This window comes from Nannospalax galili, unplaced genomic scaffold (genome assembly GCF_000622305.1).
Source record: "Nannospalax galili isolate Female #2095 unplaced genomic scaffold, S.galili_v1.0 scaffold1400, whole genome shotgun sequence".
Classification (NCBI taxonomy): Eukaryota; Metazoa; Chordata; class Mammalia; order Rodentia; family Spalacidae; genus Nannospalax; species Nannospalax galili.
The window spans coordinates 245,303-261,520 of NW_008345995.1; the positions used below are offsets into that span (position 1 = coordinate 245,303).

Below are 16,218 nucleotides of genomic sequence, written 5' to 3' on the forward strand. Positions count from 1 at the left end.
ATGAAGCCAAAATTCATTTAACACTTTACAAGTGTTACTTGTTTTTGTGGTACTGGTATTTGAACCCAGGGTCTCACCCATGCTGGCTAAGTGCTCTATCACTGAGCTGTATCACTAGTCCTTTTTCATTTATTTTGAGGAAAAATCTTACCATGTAACCCAGATTAGCCTCAAGCTTGTGACCCTCCTGCCTCAGGAATTAACAAGCTGTAGTTAACAAGCATGTATCACCATGTCTGGCACAAGTATCTTTAATGAAACCAGTTTCTTAGCTCATACCCCTTTAGAACAGCCTAGGACACTTCATAATCTCACCTTCAGTATGAAGTTTTTTTATCCATCCCAAATCATCACCATCCAGTCAAGTCTCATATTTCATGCTATGTGTTTCAGCCTGTAAATTGTTTTGTTTTGTTTTGTTTTTTCAGACAGGGTCTCATGTAACTCAGGCTGGCCTCAAACTCACTACATAGCCAAGGATGACGTTGAACTTCTCATCTTCCTGCTCAGGGCCTTGTATATAGTAGGCAAGCACTACATAGCACTACATCCTCAACCTTTCCTGTGACACTCTTAACACTGTTTGTACAAATTAGTTATAATGGGGTGATGAATATTCTAAAACACATGGAAACTCATCAGCTGTCAGACATTTGGATGACCTGGACTAAAATGACTGTGTAGACCATCTGCTGGCAGGGGTAGAGCTGATACAGAGGGGCTTTTGGATTCTTTATATATAGAGTCTAGCATATCATTTTAAACCTTTGCTTTTGCCTTTTTCTCTAGCATATAATTTTAAAGCTTTGCTTTTGCCTTTTTCTCTGCAAACCTCAGTGTGCTGTTGTTTGTACGAGCAGCTTCAGAAGAAGCTTAAACAGTACTACAATGTACTGATCATTCCCCAGTGTTTAGGATATGTGAAGCATATGTGTGGTTCAAGAGACCCAGTGTGGGAAGAGGTCAGAAGGGAAGAGTTACAGGATTGGAAGCAGAGAGGCTGGGTAATTATGGAGCATTTAATGTAACTGGGAGAAAGCTGGACATGGCCTGAACTGGACAGGGAGCTAGAGAAGACAGGCTGGCACTGGGGAAATCAGTTAGATGCAGGAGACCTAGGACCAGTGACAGAGCATGGATGGTCATGCCACCAACCAAAGTCAGAACCAAGGGAAAAATCATGTTGACAGTGGGGGAGAACGATGTTGGTTTGGCCATGTTTGCAGTGGTGAATAGAAGGTGGAAGGAGTGAGGACAGGGAGTTTGTCAGTTTGAATATGAAGAGCAAGGGTGGGCAGGTATTGCAGCATGAGAGGTGAGGTAGAGAGGTAGGTTGAACATTCAGGACAAAAGGACTAACTCATGGACCAAGATCTAGGGACTATAGGGATTGGAACTGAGGGCATTTTCTATAGTTTGTCCTCAGTGTTAACCCCAAAAGAAAGACTGGTTGGTGCCAGTACCAGTGTCAACCTACTTCATAGGTGGTACAATAGGAAACGTGGACTTCATTCTGTCTTCTTGTTCTTGGTAAAAGTCACAATCATGCTTAGCATAGGAGGTGATCTCTTTAGAGACCTGACTGGACTTCATCAGAGTGTTTCTAAGGAGTGTTGAATTATGACCATCAAGATCTCTCTCCCTTACTGCTTCACTGCAACCCTGTCCCCCTGTTTATTAATTATTTTTCCATTTTCTGGTTTCCTAGCTTTTGCTCCCCATCCAGAGAAGAGGAAAGGGTAGAGGAGGGTATGTGGAGAAAACAGGAAAAAGAAAGAAATAAAGAGGTTAGATTTATAGTATTTTTGAAAAGTCATGAAGAGGAATAGCAGAGAGTAACTATCAAAGACAGATAAGAAAATGAATGAGCATTCAGTGATCCAGCACCCAGTGGGATTCTGGAATTGTAGGGACTTTAAGCCCCATGTTTCAGAGCTTTCTCCCTATGCAACGTATGTGGGAATGAAAAGATGTGGGATTAATCTAAATTACCACTGGCCAGTTGGACTTTCTATGGTGATGCACGTGTTCTGCATCCCTGTTGTCCAACAGCCAGCAGCCTCCCATTTGAGAACACAAGACCTGAATTTTTAATTTTTTAAAGTTTATTTACTCTGTGTGTGTGTGTGTGTGTTGTATACACACGCACACATGTACATGCCTGCCATGCATACTTGGGAAGTCAGAAGACAACTTTGTGGAGTCAGTTATCTCTTCCTACCTTTACTTGGGGATCAAACTCAGGTGATTGGGCTTGCATGACAAACTCCTTTACCTACTGAGTCATCTGGTTGGATCAAGATCTGAATTTTATTGTCAGTTTAAATAGCCACAAGTGGTGGTAGAGTTTATGGTGTTCATGTATAAAAGGGAACTGTAGGAAATGTATAGTTGAACAGCTTTCCCATTAGCCCCTTCAGCTCCAGTCTAGTAGACACAGAGATTGGACTGAATGGGTAATAAGAGAAATGGAGGGGAAAGAATTGTAAAGAAAAAAAAAATTGTCCAAATTTATTTTTAAGGCGAGATCGTCAATATTCTGCATGTAGTAGTGAAGATTCTCCTGGCTCTTGTGAAATCCTGTATTTCTGTGTGGGTAGTCCCGATCAGCTCATGGTGCACAAAGGGAAATGTATTGGTGAGTAAACTGGCTACGTTTGTTCGTTTATTAACCAAACTTAATCATGGAAGACCAATATAAAATAAACTGTATCATCTAAGTCAGCAGAGTCCAAGGAAGACTATCGAGTAGGTAGCTAGTAATTCCAGCCCCCATCCTCAGGCCTGGGATGAGAAGTTACTCAGCTTTGCTCTGATTTCAGGTGGAGTAAAACTTGACCCTTGGAAATATTGTTAGTGTAAAGATAGTTCTAAATTTGTCATTATAGTGACCCAAGCTTTTGAAACAATAAAAAATTGAAATGTTGTCAGTCAGTAGAATTTGAAATTGTGTGTGTCTAATGCTGATGAAAATACATGTGAACAAAATGCCCTCTGCTGCCTGTGATCTTTACTAACCAGATTTCATTTTCTTTTTTTCATGTGGTACTAAGGATCAAATTCAAGGACTTATGCATGCTAGGCCAGCACTCTGCCACTGAATCACATCCCTAGTGCTTAAATCTCATTTTTTTAAATTATATCCATCTGCCTGGCATTTTCCTGCATAGCATGTTGTACCTGACCAGGAAAACCATTTTCATGTCTCTACATCTTACTTAGCAGTTTTGGCTACTGACAGCTGCTTGGAATGGGCCTTGTTCTACAATTCAGGATTTGAATTGTCTATTTTAAATCAAGTTTTCTGTATCTACTTTCTTTGCCCTAAATATACATCATCTTTTCTTAGCCATATAGATAAGTTACTAACTGGCACAGGGCTTACCTGCTTGTAGTGAACTTGATAATTAATTTAATTTTGATTCCACAAATATTTTTGCCAGAACTAGTGGATACCTACATCATCAAATCAAGTTTGCTTTCTTTCAGCATTTTGTCCCTTCATTTTAGAGAGATATGAATAAGCAGGAGAGCAGTGAGTGAGGGTACAGCAGATGGAGGGAGGGAGAAGAAACCAAACATCTGAAGGGCTGTGATCTGGACACCTCACCTGGCTACTGAAAGCAGTCTGGGCAGAGTAGATTTCCGCACGCACAAGGCTACCACACTTGGACAAAGCAACCACTGTACTGGGTAGGACCGTGGTTACAGATGGTTGGCCTTAGACCTCAGCCTGTCCTTGACTCATACACATTTCAGATTCTTGAACTGGCAACATAAAACTCCTATTTTTTAAAATATTTTCTTTATTATTTTTATTTTATGTATATAAGTGTATTGCCTGCATGTATGTGAGTACACCCATGTCATGCAATGCTGCGGAGGTCAGAAGAGGGCTTCAGATTCCCCTGGAACCTGGAGTTAAGGATGGTTCGTAGCCACCATGTGGGTGCTGGGAATGGAACGCGGGTCCTCTGCAAGAGCAGTCAGTGCTCTTAACCACTGAGCCATCTCTCCAGCCCCAAAACTCCTATTTTTAATAACCTAGGGAAATCAGGAACACAAATTATCTTGGTCTCTTATTCTCATTGGTGCTTATTAGTCAGGTTCACCTTAGATAATATTTTCATTAGGAGGCACATTTGCATCTGGAGAATTTCTTTTGAAAATACCAAGGGGAGGGGCTAGAGATGGTGTGATGGTTAAGAGCTCTGGCTGCTGTTGAAGAGGACCAGGGTTCAGTTCCCAGCACCCATATATATGGTGGCTAGCAACTGTATGTAACTCCAGTTCCAGGGGATCTGATGCCCTTTTCATGCCTCCGAGAGCATTGCACACATGTGGTACACTAACATACATACAGGTAATACATTCATACACATAAAACTAAAATAAATTTTAAAAAAAGAAGCGTATATTATTTAACTTTTCACAATGGGTCTGGTTTTGTAAATAGGCCCTAATTTCCTATGAAACGTTTTTAAAGACAACTAATTTTTAATTTTCAATAAAATATTTTTTATTTATTTTTATAATTTTTATTGAGCTTTTTGTAATTTCATACAATAGTTCTTAATCAAATTTAGACTCCCTCCCCTATCCGTGCCCCCCCCCACTGGACCTCATGTATTCTGCCATACATGTTAAGTCTCATCCAGTTAAGCATTTGTACCTAGATGTCCTTCAGTGCAAATTCATCCACTGGAGTCTATCAGCCCATCTAGAGATCGTATGTAAGGCATACTCTCCCTCATCCAGCATCAATCAGTCTCCAATAGTTCTCAGTCTAGGGCTGACCCACCACTCATTTCTTCCCTCTGGGCCCTTGTTTAATTGAGTTTGCATGGGTCCTGTGCTCAATGCCACCATTGCTCCAAGTTCACATGTTCAAGCTTCCAGCGGCCTGAAAGCCTCTGCTTCCCTGTGTTCATGAACCAGCCCTGACTCTTAACAATCTTTCCACCCCCTCTTCCAAAACTGGTCCCTGAGCCATGGGTAGGTGAGGTTCAACAGGAATCCTATCCAGGGATACACACTCTGCAGTTTCTTATTCTTTGAAACTTGGCCAATTGTGGCCTTCTGTGTGCATCACTAATATGGATCCTTGTATTTACAGACAAGCATACAGTATACCACTCATCAAAGAAGCTTATTTTTGCAACAGATGGAGGCTCCTTTAGAATTCCACAACTGGTCAGACACAGAGAATATAGGTCTGAGAGATGCCCCAGTACTAGGTGACACATCTACAGTTGAACCTCTATACCTAAGACTCATGAAACATAGCAGAACCAAGGGGTAGAGAGAAAACCAATGCATCCCTCAGCTCTCACTAGTATTTTTTGTATTTTGAAAAGCAGCTAATGTTTGTTTTTCAGCTTAAAGTTTTTGGAACTAGAGAGAATAGAGCATTGATTTATGGATGTAGATGAGGTACTGATGGACCTGTCTGGATAAACTGATTGTTGCTGGCCTGTGACAGTCTCAGAGTTCTTTTGGCACCACGTTTTCCTTCTGCCTCATCACAGTATGTTTTCTTGTTCCTTTCATTGCCCCCATTGCAAATAAGTGCTATGGGGATAGTGAAATGGAATTCTCATTTTAAACCCCCAGCAATTATGAAACGCCTACCTGGCTCTACCACATGGGGAGATAAATATAAGAAAAGGGGCTGTATACACACACACACACACACACAATGAATGTTTATACACATATGAGGCAGTGCACTATGCAGCATATAGATTAATGAGATTTCATGTAAATAAATCACATCATTCTCCATCCCATAAGCACAGCATCAGTTTCTCCAATGAGCTGCTCAGATCTGATGTTTCTAAAGTTGCTTTCTCTTGTTGACAAGTTTTCAAACATCAGGGTTTTCACCCCTTAAGCTTAAACTTAGGAGTCATTATGACAGGCAAATAGATCATTTTAATTAGAATCTCTAAATTATCAACATTTCACAAAGTAAAAACTGCTTGTCAAATGCAAAATCTAGATGAGGTAATTCAGCTGTAATTCTCCAAAGTACCTTTGCTAAAACTGCTTTATATATACAGGTCATTTTCACTTCTCCTTTTTCAAATGGAAAACATAATTAGCAGTGCCTCTTAGATTATTTTTCTTCATTAGGAAGATGAGGTAATATCATGAAAAACTAGTATTTATGTACTAAGAAGAAAGGGTAGAGGCTGGGCTGGGGAAATAGCTTAGCCAGTAAAGTGCTTACAGGAATACCTGAGTTCAAATCCCAGGACCCACGTTAAAAATAAAAATCAGGCACAGTGACATGCACTTGTAATCAGGGGAGTTGGAGACAGTGGATCCTTGGGACTCACTAGCCAGAGGGCAGCTTAGCCTACTCAGCAAGTTCCAGGCCAGTGAAAAGACCCAAAGTACCTGCAGAACAGTACCCAAGGTTGACTTCTACACACACATACAATACATACTGTATTATTAGTTCTCAATGGGAAGTAAGCTAGTATCTTGGGGTAATTTGGTGAAACTGTTTTGTTCACTAGTGGTGGGGATTGAACTCCAGGCCTTACATACTCCGAACAGGCAGTCTACCACTGAGGTACACCCCAGCCTGCAGGCATTTGAGGTGGTTGATACTGTGATAGGGGTGCTACTTGAATCTAGTGGTTGGCAGCCAGGTACAAGACATCCCCTTACAACAAAGGACTATCTGACCCACAGTGTCAAGAGTGCCCTGGGTACTCTGTCTGCTATGATATGGCAAATTGGGAAGAAAAATTTAAAAGGAGGGTAGAGGAAAGTAAAAGAGAAAAATAAATCAAAAATTCTATTTTCTTCTTTTTCTATTATAGTCTTTAGTAGCAATGAAGATTTTTATATGAAAATTTTGGCATTACAGGAATTTAGGTCTCTGGGTAGGAACTGTGTGCCTATCAGCTAATGAAAAATGCATCTTTTTCCAGCTTTGAATTTCAGCTGTCATTTCTGGTTCTGTCCCTCCAAAGCATTGGCCAGTTTGGATTGCTGAGTGTATTGAAAGCATGTGTTTAGAAGGTCATTGGTGTGCTCGAATTTCAAATTAGACTAAAAATGTTTTGACTGTGCTCACTTGTTAGTGGAATGGTCTTCAGGAAGGTTCTCTTCTTCCTGAGTCCTCCTGTGGTCAGTGTGGAGCTGTGTGAAGCACAGCACCAGGCACAGTCAGCAGTGGTGAGTGTGAGGAAGAAAACACCATGAGCAGTCGGATTAAACTGCCACTCCCTCTGGTCCAAGACTGAGGTCTTGTCATTAATTCTGGACTTTCTGCAAAAATTAGTGTTAGAGGACTCAAGTTATGTCGATAAATATTAAAAGCTATTTAAAAATGCACATGTAAGCTGGGTGTGGTGGCGCACGCCTTTAATCCCAGCACTCAGGAGGCAGAGGCAGGCGGATCTCTGTGAGTTCAAGGCCAGCCTGGTCTACATAGTGAGTTCCAGGACAGCTGGGGCTACAGGGAGACCCTGTCTCAAAAAGACCAAAAAAAAAAAAAAAAAATGCACATGTATTATAGGATATTTGTCATAGTTAGCATGTGACTTCCACTGTTGAGAGTTAACATAGCCAACCCCCTTCCTCTGTTTCCCCTACAAGAAACAGAAAGTGCTATGGAATGACCTTTTCTGTCTTGTGTGCAGGCAGTGATGAGCAGCTGGGGAAACTGGTATACAATGCTTTGGAAACAGCCACTGGCAGCTTTGTGTTGTTGTATGAGTGGGTCCTTCAGTGGCAGAAAAAGATGGGCCCCTTCCTTACCAGTCAAGAAAGAGAGAAGATTGATAAGTGCAGAAAGCAGGTAGGTAAAGTGGGAGTGGTGGTCCACATCTGTAATTCTCAGCACCCAGTAGGAGGATCAGGGTTCAAGGTCATCCTTAGCTACATAGCAAGTTTGAGGCCAGCTTGAGCTACATGAGACCATGTCTCAGGGAAAAAGAGAGGACACCCAGTATTCATCATGGCTGGCTGACTGAAGGCCTAATCTCAAGCTTCAGTGATGACAAAAACAAAAAGCCCAACCTCTAATTGCCTCACAAAGGTGATCCACAGAAGGTGATGGTGTCCACCCAGGGAAGACCATGGGAGATTTGCACCTTCTTCCACAGAGTTCTCAACCCTCGTCCCCACTTTGAGAATCTTCACAGTTGCCTTCCTACCCTCCTGTCTCAGCCTTTATGGCATCTCTCCAACTGGGATTAATTACTATTTATTAATTAATTTTGCCTTTTCAATTATTTATAGGGCGTGGACTGGGAGGAGTATTGGTTTTGGTTTTGTGCCATGCTGGGAATGAGAAAAGAATTTTTAACTTTAGTATATAATGCCAAACTTAGGGGAACATTTAATATTGCACATTGTAGTTACATATTGAAGAGTCTATAAAACAGGTAAAGTATAATATTTAGAATTATATGTCTACTTATGTATAGAAAAATAAATTCATCAAAATCATTGGTGTTTTTGGATGGAGATCATTAAAGAATTTTTGGATTTTTTTCCTTTGTATTGTTTTATTTTTAAATTTCTTTTTGTGGTGCTGGGGATCAAACCCAGAGTCTCCTGCCTGCTAGGCAAATTTTCTACCACTGAACTACACCTCTGCCCCCTGTATTTTTAATTTCACAGTGATCCTTAGTATAATCAAAATATATTATTTGTTGTTCCTTTTTATTCCTGGTGGCCATATCACAAAAGGACCTGACTTAAAAGCCACTCAGTAATTTTATAGTATTTGGACACTAGATTTTGACATTGAAGTTGATAAGCTAATTTTTTTTTTTGCATTTTTATGCACACTATCAAGTTCATCTCCATGTTAGAGGAGAATTCAGGACAAGGCATTTTTGTTCTCCTCTCTTTGAAAGTATATTTTTTTTTTATCAGATACTTCACTTTTGAAGTGAAACACCAGTTAATGTCAATGAGCCTAATTTCCTTCTCAGATTCAAGGAGCAGAAACAGAATTCAGCTCCCTGGTGAAGCTGAACCATCCCAATGTCGTACGCTACCTGGCAATGAACTCCAGAGAGCAGGAAGACTCCATCATGGTGGACATTTTGGCAGAGCACATCAGTGGGGTCTCTCTCGCTGCACACCTGAACCACTCAGGTCCCATCCCCATGCACCAGCTCCGCAAGTACACGGCTCAGCTCCTGGCAGGCCTTGATTATTTGCATAGCAACTCTGTGGTGCACAAGGTCCTGAGTGCATCAAATGTCCTGGTGGATGCTGAGGGCACTGTCAAGATAACAGACTACAGCATCTCTAAGCGCCTGGCAGACATTTGCAAGGAGGATGTATTTGAGCAAACCCGAGTTCGTTTTAGTGACAGTGCCCTGCCTTATAAAACAGGGAAGAAAGGGGATGTATGGCGCCTGGGCCTTCTGCTGCTGTCCCTTAGCCAAGGACAGGAGTGTGCAGAGTATCCTGTGACCATCCCCAGTGACTTACCAGCCGACTTCCAAGATTTCCTGAAGAAGTGAGTATCATTGAGATTCTCCAAGTGCACCATAAGGGACTGAAAAGCTGCACAAGAGGAAGGAGACCAGGGTTAATTCTGTGCTGCCCCAGCCTTGCTTTCTCAAGCTCGTGGGTTCTGTTTCCTCACAATGGTTGTCACTCTAATACCTCTCACGTTCTCCTAAACTTATTTGGGCTTAGTAATTGATTTTCAAACTACTTTTGGGAGATTCCCTGGAATGGTGTGGCGAATATTCCCCACTCCTGTCTATCCCAGGAGGGCTGGCAGCAATGGGAAGGGCCCTCTGGGTGTCCAAATGGATGACCCTCTCCCTCTGCCTTTGCTTCTAAGTCTTAAGAGACTGAGAAGGCTTCTTTAGAAAACCACTTCAGAAGTGTGATTCTGCCCCATGTTCTTCCCAACCATTCTTTTTCATTGGCTCCCTCACTCAGCCAAGTCAGAAGGTACAAATAATCTGGCACTGTTTAGAATATATTTCTATAATTGTGAACCGTAGGTACACATTTCATTACAAAACAAACTTAAAATTGTGTGTGTGTGTGTGTGTGTGTACAAGCGTAAGAGCACATGTCCCAGAACATGCATGTAGAGTTCAGAGGACAGCTTTGTGGAGCTAGTTCTCATCTTCCACAATGGTTTCCAGGATCAAACTCAGGTTGTCGGGGTTGCCAGGCTTGTGGGGCAAATGCTTTTACTCAGTGCCTTCTCACTGACCTCAGAGCCAGTTTTTATTTAGCATGAGGGAATCCTTAGTAAAGAGGCTTTCCTTGGGCCTAAAGTCTTTGTCTACATCCTCCCCATCAGTGTTTCCTACTTCAGCCCTGAATCTTCTCAGTCTAAGCAGAGCTAAGGCAGCTCAGTTTCTGTAAGGAGATAAGATCCTCAGTTTGGCTTTTTCCAGATGCTCCCCTGGTCCAGCCTTCCTGCAGAAGCTGCTCTTAACTGCTTCTTCTCTCCCTCATGCTCATCCTTATAACTGTCCCAGTCAATTCATTTTTATTCACTTCATCTCCCCGTATTTGTTTTCTGGGTCCTTCACATTTCTTTCCCTGTTCCCATTGCCAGTAGCCAGTTATCTGATCCATAGTGTTATTTCTTATCACTCGTTAGCTCACTCTTCATCAATGTGTAACTGTCCTTGGACAATCCTGTGCCACATCTCCAAATTTCTGTCAGTGATGGACTTCGCAGGTGACAGTGGTCCTGTAAGATTGTATGAGTCATGCTCATTTATGTAGCACCCGCTGATAGTCACACAATGACAAAACTGCCAGATGATGTACTCTCAGAAATGTATCCCTGTCCTTAAGTACCACATGGCTTAACTGAGGTCGTTTCTGTGTACAACAGAACAGAAGTAGACACCAGAAATTACTCATTTGTGGAAAGGGACCAACTTTGATTCTGTATGCAGTATTTTCTCTTTAGGGTATATAAAAATCTTAAGATTTTTAAAGAAATCTCTTATTATTTCTGTTAAATGAAATAGAACTTTAAAATGTATACTTAAATGCACCCCCAAATGAGGCTGGCAAAAACGACAGGTAGGGTGATGAATTACTAGCAGAAAACTCTTATTTCAGTCTTTACCATGTCACCTTGAGCTTTCTGCCCTTTTTAACTCCTCAAGTGTTTAAATTTGATGAAAGGTGGCTTTGGTGTATCTCTTAAAATCAGTACAGGAGGTTTTTGCAAAATGTAATTTTTCACCTTTAGTAGCAAAATGATGGACTGAAGAGCTAAAACTTTCCTAGTCCTCCTCTCACAAAAATAGCTCCACATCATCAGTTTTGAACTTGAGATCTGCACTGTTCTTGCTCTGTTAACTTGTACTTTGGAACATTTTGTGTGCTCCTCTCTCCTGAGTGGGTTTTGATAGACTTCCTGGTTAGGGAGGACCTTCGGGATATTGGTTTATTACCTTTGTTGTCCAGCAGTTAAAAAAGAAAGCATATCATCCACAGGAGTGTGTGACATCCCATGTGTGGTTCTGTCGATTAGTTAACACCCTTGGGAGGTCAGCTATGCAGTAGGTAAGAGCTCAGATGCTGGAACTAGACAGCTGGGTCAGTCCCACCAGTGAGATCTTGGTGGCTGTAAATCTCCTTAAAGTACAGCTCATTCTCAGTAGGCTTATACTTTTTCTAATCCAGTTCTAGTGTCATGTCAGTGACATTAATGTCACAGTTGAGTTAGAGTTGATAGTATACCTCAGAAACCCAACACAGTATGTGCAGGGATGGTCATTGCTCTCTCTCTCTCTCTCTCTCTCTCTCTCTCTCTCTCTCTCTCTCTGTGTGTGTGTGTGTGTGTGTGTGTGTGTGTGTATAAAACTGGAAACAATCCCAATGGCAGGGAAATGTGTAAATAAAATCTGGCAGGTCCCTGGCTGTTTCCAGGGTTAAGTGAATTAACACCTGTCAAGCCCTGCTGCTGGCCCCCACTAAGTGAGTGCTAGAGCTGTCAGCACCACCCTCAGCAGGAAAAGCTGTAGAGAAATGTGGAAGCTCCAGGCCTGTCAGCCCTTCTGGTTCAAAGCTGGAGCCAGCATTTGCCTTTGCTACTGGTTGCTGCTATATTGCCAAAATGATTGATTCTGAGGATTCAATCCTTTCAAATGAGATCTTGGTGACTATAAATCTGAAAGTACAGATCATTTTCAGTAGGCTTTAGACCTTTTCTAGTCCAGATCTATTGTCATGTCAGTCACTTTAATGTCACAGTTGAATTAGAGTTGATAGTGCACTTCAGAAACCCAACACAGCATGTGTAGGGATGGTCATGGCAGTGTGTGCACGAACGTGTGTGTGTATATGTGTGTGTGTGTAAATAAAATTGGAAACAATTCCAACAGTAGTAGGTGTTCTGCCTTGTTTTTCTGTTGCTGTGATAAATACTATGAAAAAAATTAACTTGGGGAAGAATGGGTTTATTTGCCAACACCCAGGTCACAGTCTGTCACTGAGGGAAGTCAGGGCAGAAGCTCAGGCAGGAACTGAAGCAGAATACACAAACCATAGAGGAGCACTGCCTACTGGCTCCCTTGGCTAGTTTGCTTATACAATGCAGGCCTACCTGCCTAGGGATGGTGCCATCCCCGGTGTGCTGGGCCCTTGCATATCAATCATCAAGACAGTTCCATAGGCCAATCTGATCTGGGTAATTCTCCAGTTGAGACCCCTTAAAAATGACCATGGACCATGTCAAATTGGCTGCTGAGGCTAACTAGGACAGTAGGAGAATATATAAATCTGATAGGTCCTTGCCTATATAGAGTTTTAAAGAATCTTTATTGACTTAGAAAGATTGCTGAGACACATGACTGAACATAGTGAGACTCTGTTTCAGAAAGGAGAAAGACAAATAGACAAACATAATAAAATTCCTTATCATTTTGAATAGTATTTTAATATTTTCCAGAACTTTTTTGTTTTATTGATCTAATTGAAGTTAATTTTAAATTTAACAGAAAATATAATATCTTATTCAAATGACCTTATCAGAATATTTTCTTGCCCTTTTAATGTATAAGTTAATATTTTACCTTTTGGGACTGTGATATAAAATTATCTTTTATGATAGTCACTGTTGTTGCTTCATGTATGTAGGTTTATAAGTCTTGGATTCACAAGGACAGTTAATTCTTTATGTTATTTATAATTAGCGTCAAGTACAGGTCAGTGACCCTAGTTTAAGAACTCCTGATATGGCTTGTTTTGCTCACTTAACACAAAACAAAAATTTTTTGTTAGAGCATCAAATAGTAAGTTAGTTCATGAAATGAGAATTAAAAGGAAGTGTGTAATAAAATGTGGACTTCTAAATAGTATTGCCTAGTTGCTATCAGTTTATTTCAAGTTTCATCCGGAGCTTATCATTGGGCTCCAACCCTATATCAGGGATCTGATTTGCTTTGACTTTAGAAAACTTAATTGATGCCTGGTCCCTCGGAGGCTTAGTTTAGCATGGCAAGTTACTAAACTCTTAATGGAAGTGAAAATTCATAGCTGATTTATATTACCTGTGAGCATTTAAAATTGTCCCATGCCTCTACAGCAACTATATTTTTTTCTTTCATTCTCCACTTGCATCCAGCCTGCTGTGTGACAGTGTTTGTTTAAATTCATTTTAAGTGCATTTTGCTCTGTAAGTAACATGAATTCACTAATACATATTTTTTTAAAAAACCCATAGTTGAATGCCATGGATTAACTAGCATGGCATTTATTTTGTGTGTTGCTGATTCTCCCTCCCTCTTACTGAGGTGTGTTTGCCTGGATGACAAGGAAAGGTGGAACCCTCAGCAGTTGCTGAAACACAGCTTTATAAACCCTCAGCCCAAAATGCCTTTAGTGGAGCAAAGTCCTGAAGGTGAGTATGTTGTCTTCCTTTTCTTCTTTCTTCCCTCCCTCTCTCCCTCCTTCCTTCTTTTTCTTTCCTTCTTTCTTTCTTTACTTATTTTTTAATAGGGTCTTACTATGTAGCCCAGCTGAACCCTTGGGTCTTCCCGCCACAACCTCCTGAGTGCTAAGATTACAGGCATGCACCACCATACCTAACTACCATTCTTTTTCTTTTCTTTTCTTTTTTATTGAAAAGACACAGACCCCTGAAACTGGAAGAGTCTGCATGGATTATTTATTTTACCTATGCCACACTACACATAAATCCATTTATACACAGGCCTTGTATGCCTGGGACTGTTTAGCCACCCTAATTCTTCCAGTCTGTATTGAGGAGTGGACATCCTCTTCTTGTCCTGTCACCTGTATTGCCATGTAACTTCAGAGTGATTGGGATGGACCAGAAGGCCTAGGTTTGGGCTCTCTAGTTTAGTTACTTTCTCTCCATCCCAGTTACCCTCACATGTAAAATGGGTTAATTATATATTCCTGCTTACTTTAAAGTGGATGAGGTGAGGAAAGGTGTCAAAGGGTGGCTCAGGTTAGAGGTGTTTTCAGATCATTGACTGGTTGGGGCCTCTTCATCTCATGCTTACATACTTGTTGGGGTCTGTGATCTTTCTGCATTTTTCCTTTTTTTTTTTTTTTTTGAGACAGGGTCTCCCTGTAGCCCCAGCTGTCTTGGAACTCACTATGTGGACCAAGCTGGCCTTGAACTCACAGAGATTACCTGCCTCTGCCGCTGGTGGACTGGATCAAAGGTGTGTGCCACCACACCCTGTGTAAATTTCTTTTTCTTAAAAAAAGGAAAAATGAGGCTGGGCATGGTGGCGCATGCCTTTAATCCCAGTACTCAGGATGCAGAGGCAGGTGGATCTCTGTGAGTTCAAGGCCACTCTGATCTACACTGTGACTTCCAGGTGGGAGACCCTGTCCAAAAAAGAAAAGAAAATTTAATTTTATTCTTGTATGTGTGTATTTGTGGGGGGTGGGGGTGAGGGAGTGCCAGTTGGATTCCCTGGAGCTGGAGTTACAAGTGATTATGCTCTGACAAGAATTCTGGGAACCAAAGTCAGGTCCTCTACAGGAGCAGTATACACTCTTTTTTTTGGGGGGGGGTCTCCCTGTAGCCCCAGCTATCCTGGAACTCACTTTGTAGACCAGGCTGGCCTTGAACTCGCAGAGATCCGCCTGCCTCTGCCTCCCAAGTGCTGGGATTAATTAAAGGCACGTGCCACCACACCTCTCCCCAGCATACATTCTTAATCGCTAAGCCATCTCTCCAGCCTGATCTTCCAGGATTTCTAATGCCTTTGTTTCATCTCAGATTCTGGGGGACAAGATTACATTGAGACTGTCATTCCCAGCAACCAGCTACCCAGTGCTGCGTTCTTCAGCGAGACACAGAGACAGTTTTCCCGATACTTCATTGAGTTTGAAGAATTACAGCTTCTCGGCAAAGGAGCTTTTGGAGCAGTCATCAAGGTGTGGTGGAGCTGTCCCCAAGTCCTTGTACAACTCCTTCTCATCTGTTCCCACAGTCTTGATTTCTATTTTCAGAGTAGAAAGAGAAGTGAATAGGACTCTTAGGCTGTCATCACCTTCACCTTCCTGGAGTTAAAGACTTTATTTACAGCTACCCTGGACACATTAAGAATGCATCATTCTGTGTCCTTGCTTGGCACTGGGCAGTATGTGAAAACACACATGACTATGGCTGTCTGAGTGGAGTCAGGACCTCAGCATAAGAACATTTTTGTATGCTTTGATTCAGAAAGAAAATTGTCCTCTTTTTCTCCCATTTGCTACTAGAGTTGCCATAGAGAAAAGGTTCCAAAGTTAGGACAGAGATGGAATTCATACTGGGAGATGGCCCCAAAGGTCTTACTGACTCTTTTTTCCAGCTCTTTTGGAAAAGGAAAAATTGTGATATGTTTTTAAGGTATGCTGTTGTTAAAACTCCCTCTCTCCATTGAGGTCTATTTGGGTGAATTTTATTATGTGTCCCTTGTAGAAAGAGATTTCTACTGTTCTTATACAATTTAAGTATATTTTTTAAACCTTAGGAAACTCAGATATATCTGAGATACATGTCATCTTTTGCATATCAAGATGACCTATATTGGGGGGCATGTGTGTTTTGGGGATTCTGAAGACTGTTACAAGGAAGCAAAACTATTACTGGTTGATTTTGTTTGGGTTTGGGGGGATTTTTTGTTGGTTTGGGGTTATTGTTTTGTTTTGCTTTGTTTTGAGGCACAGTCTCATGGAACCTAGGCTAGCTCTAATTTACTCTGTAGCTGAGGATGACCTTGA

The 16,218-nt window shown here is 41.4% G+C and overlaps 1 protein-coding gene across 3 annotated transcripts in view; it reads left to right on the top strand.

The window, feature by feature from the left end:
• Eif2ak4 (eukaryotic translation initiation factor 2 alpha kinase 4) overlaps positions 1-16,218 on the top strand; it is a 115,612-nt gene that overhangs the window by 26,255 nt on the left and 73,139 nt on the right. For all 3 annotated transcript variants that reach the window (XM_029567909.1, XM_008842309.3, XM_029567910.1), the window contains 5 exons: positions 2,523-2,638; positions 7,659-7,816; positions 8,961-9,496; positions 13,764-13,870; positions 15,230-15,387. In XM_029567909.1, the coding sequence (XP_029423769.1) occupies positions 2,523-2,638; positions 7,659-7,816; positions 8,961-9,496; positions 13,764-13,870; positions 15,230-15,387 (1,075 nt within the window). The remainder of the gene's footprint in view (positions 1-2,522; positions 2,639-7,658; positions 7,817-8,960; positions 9,497-13,763; positions 13,871-15,229; positions 15,388-16,218) is intronic.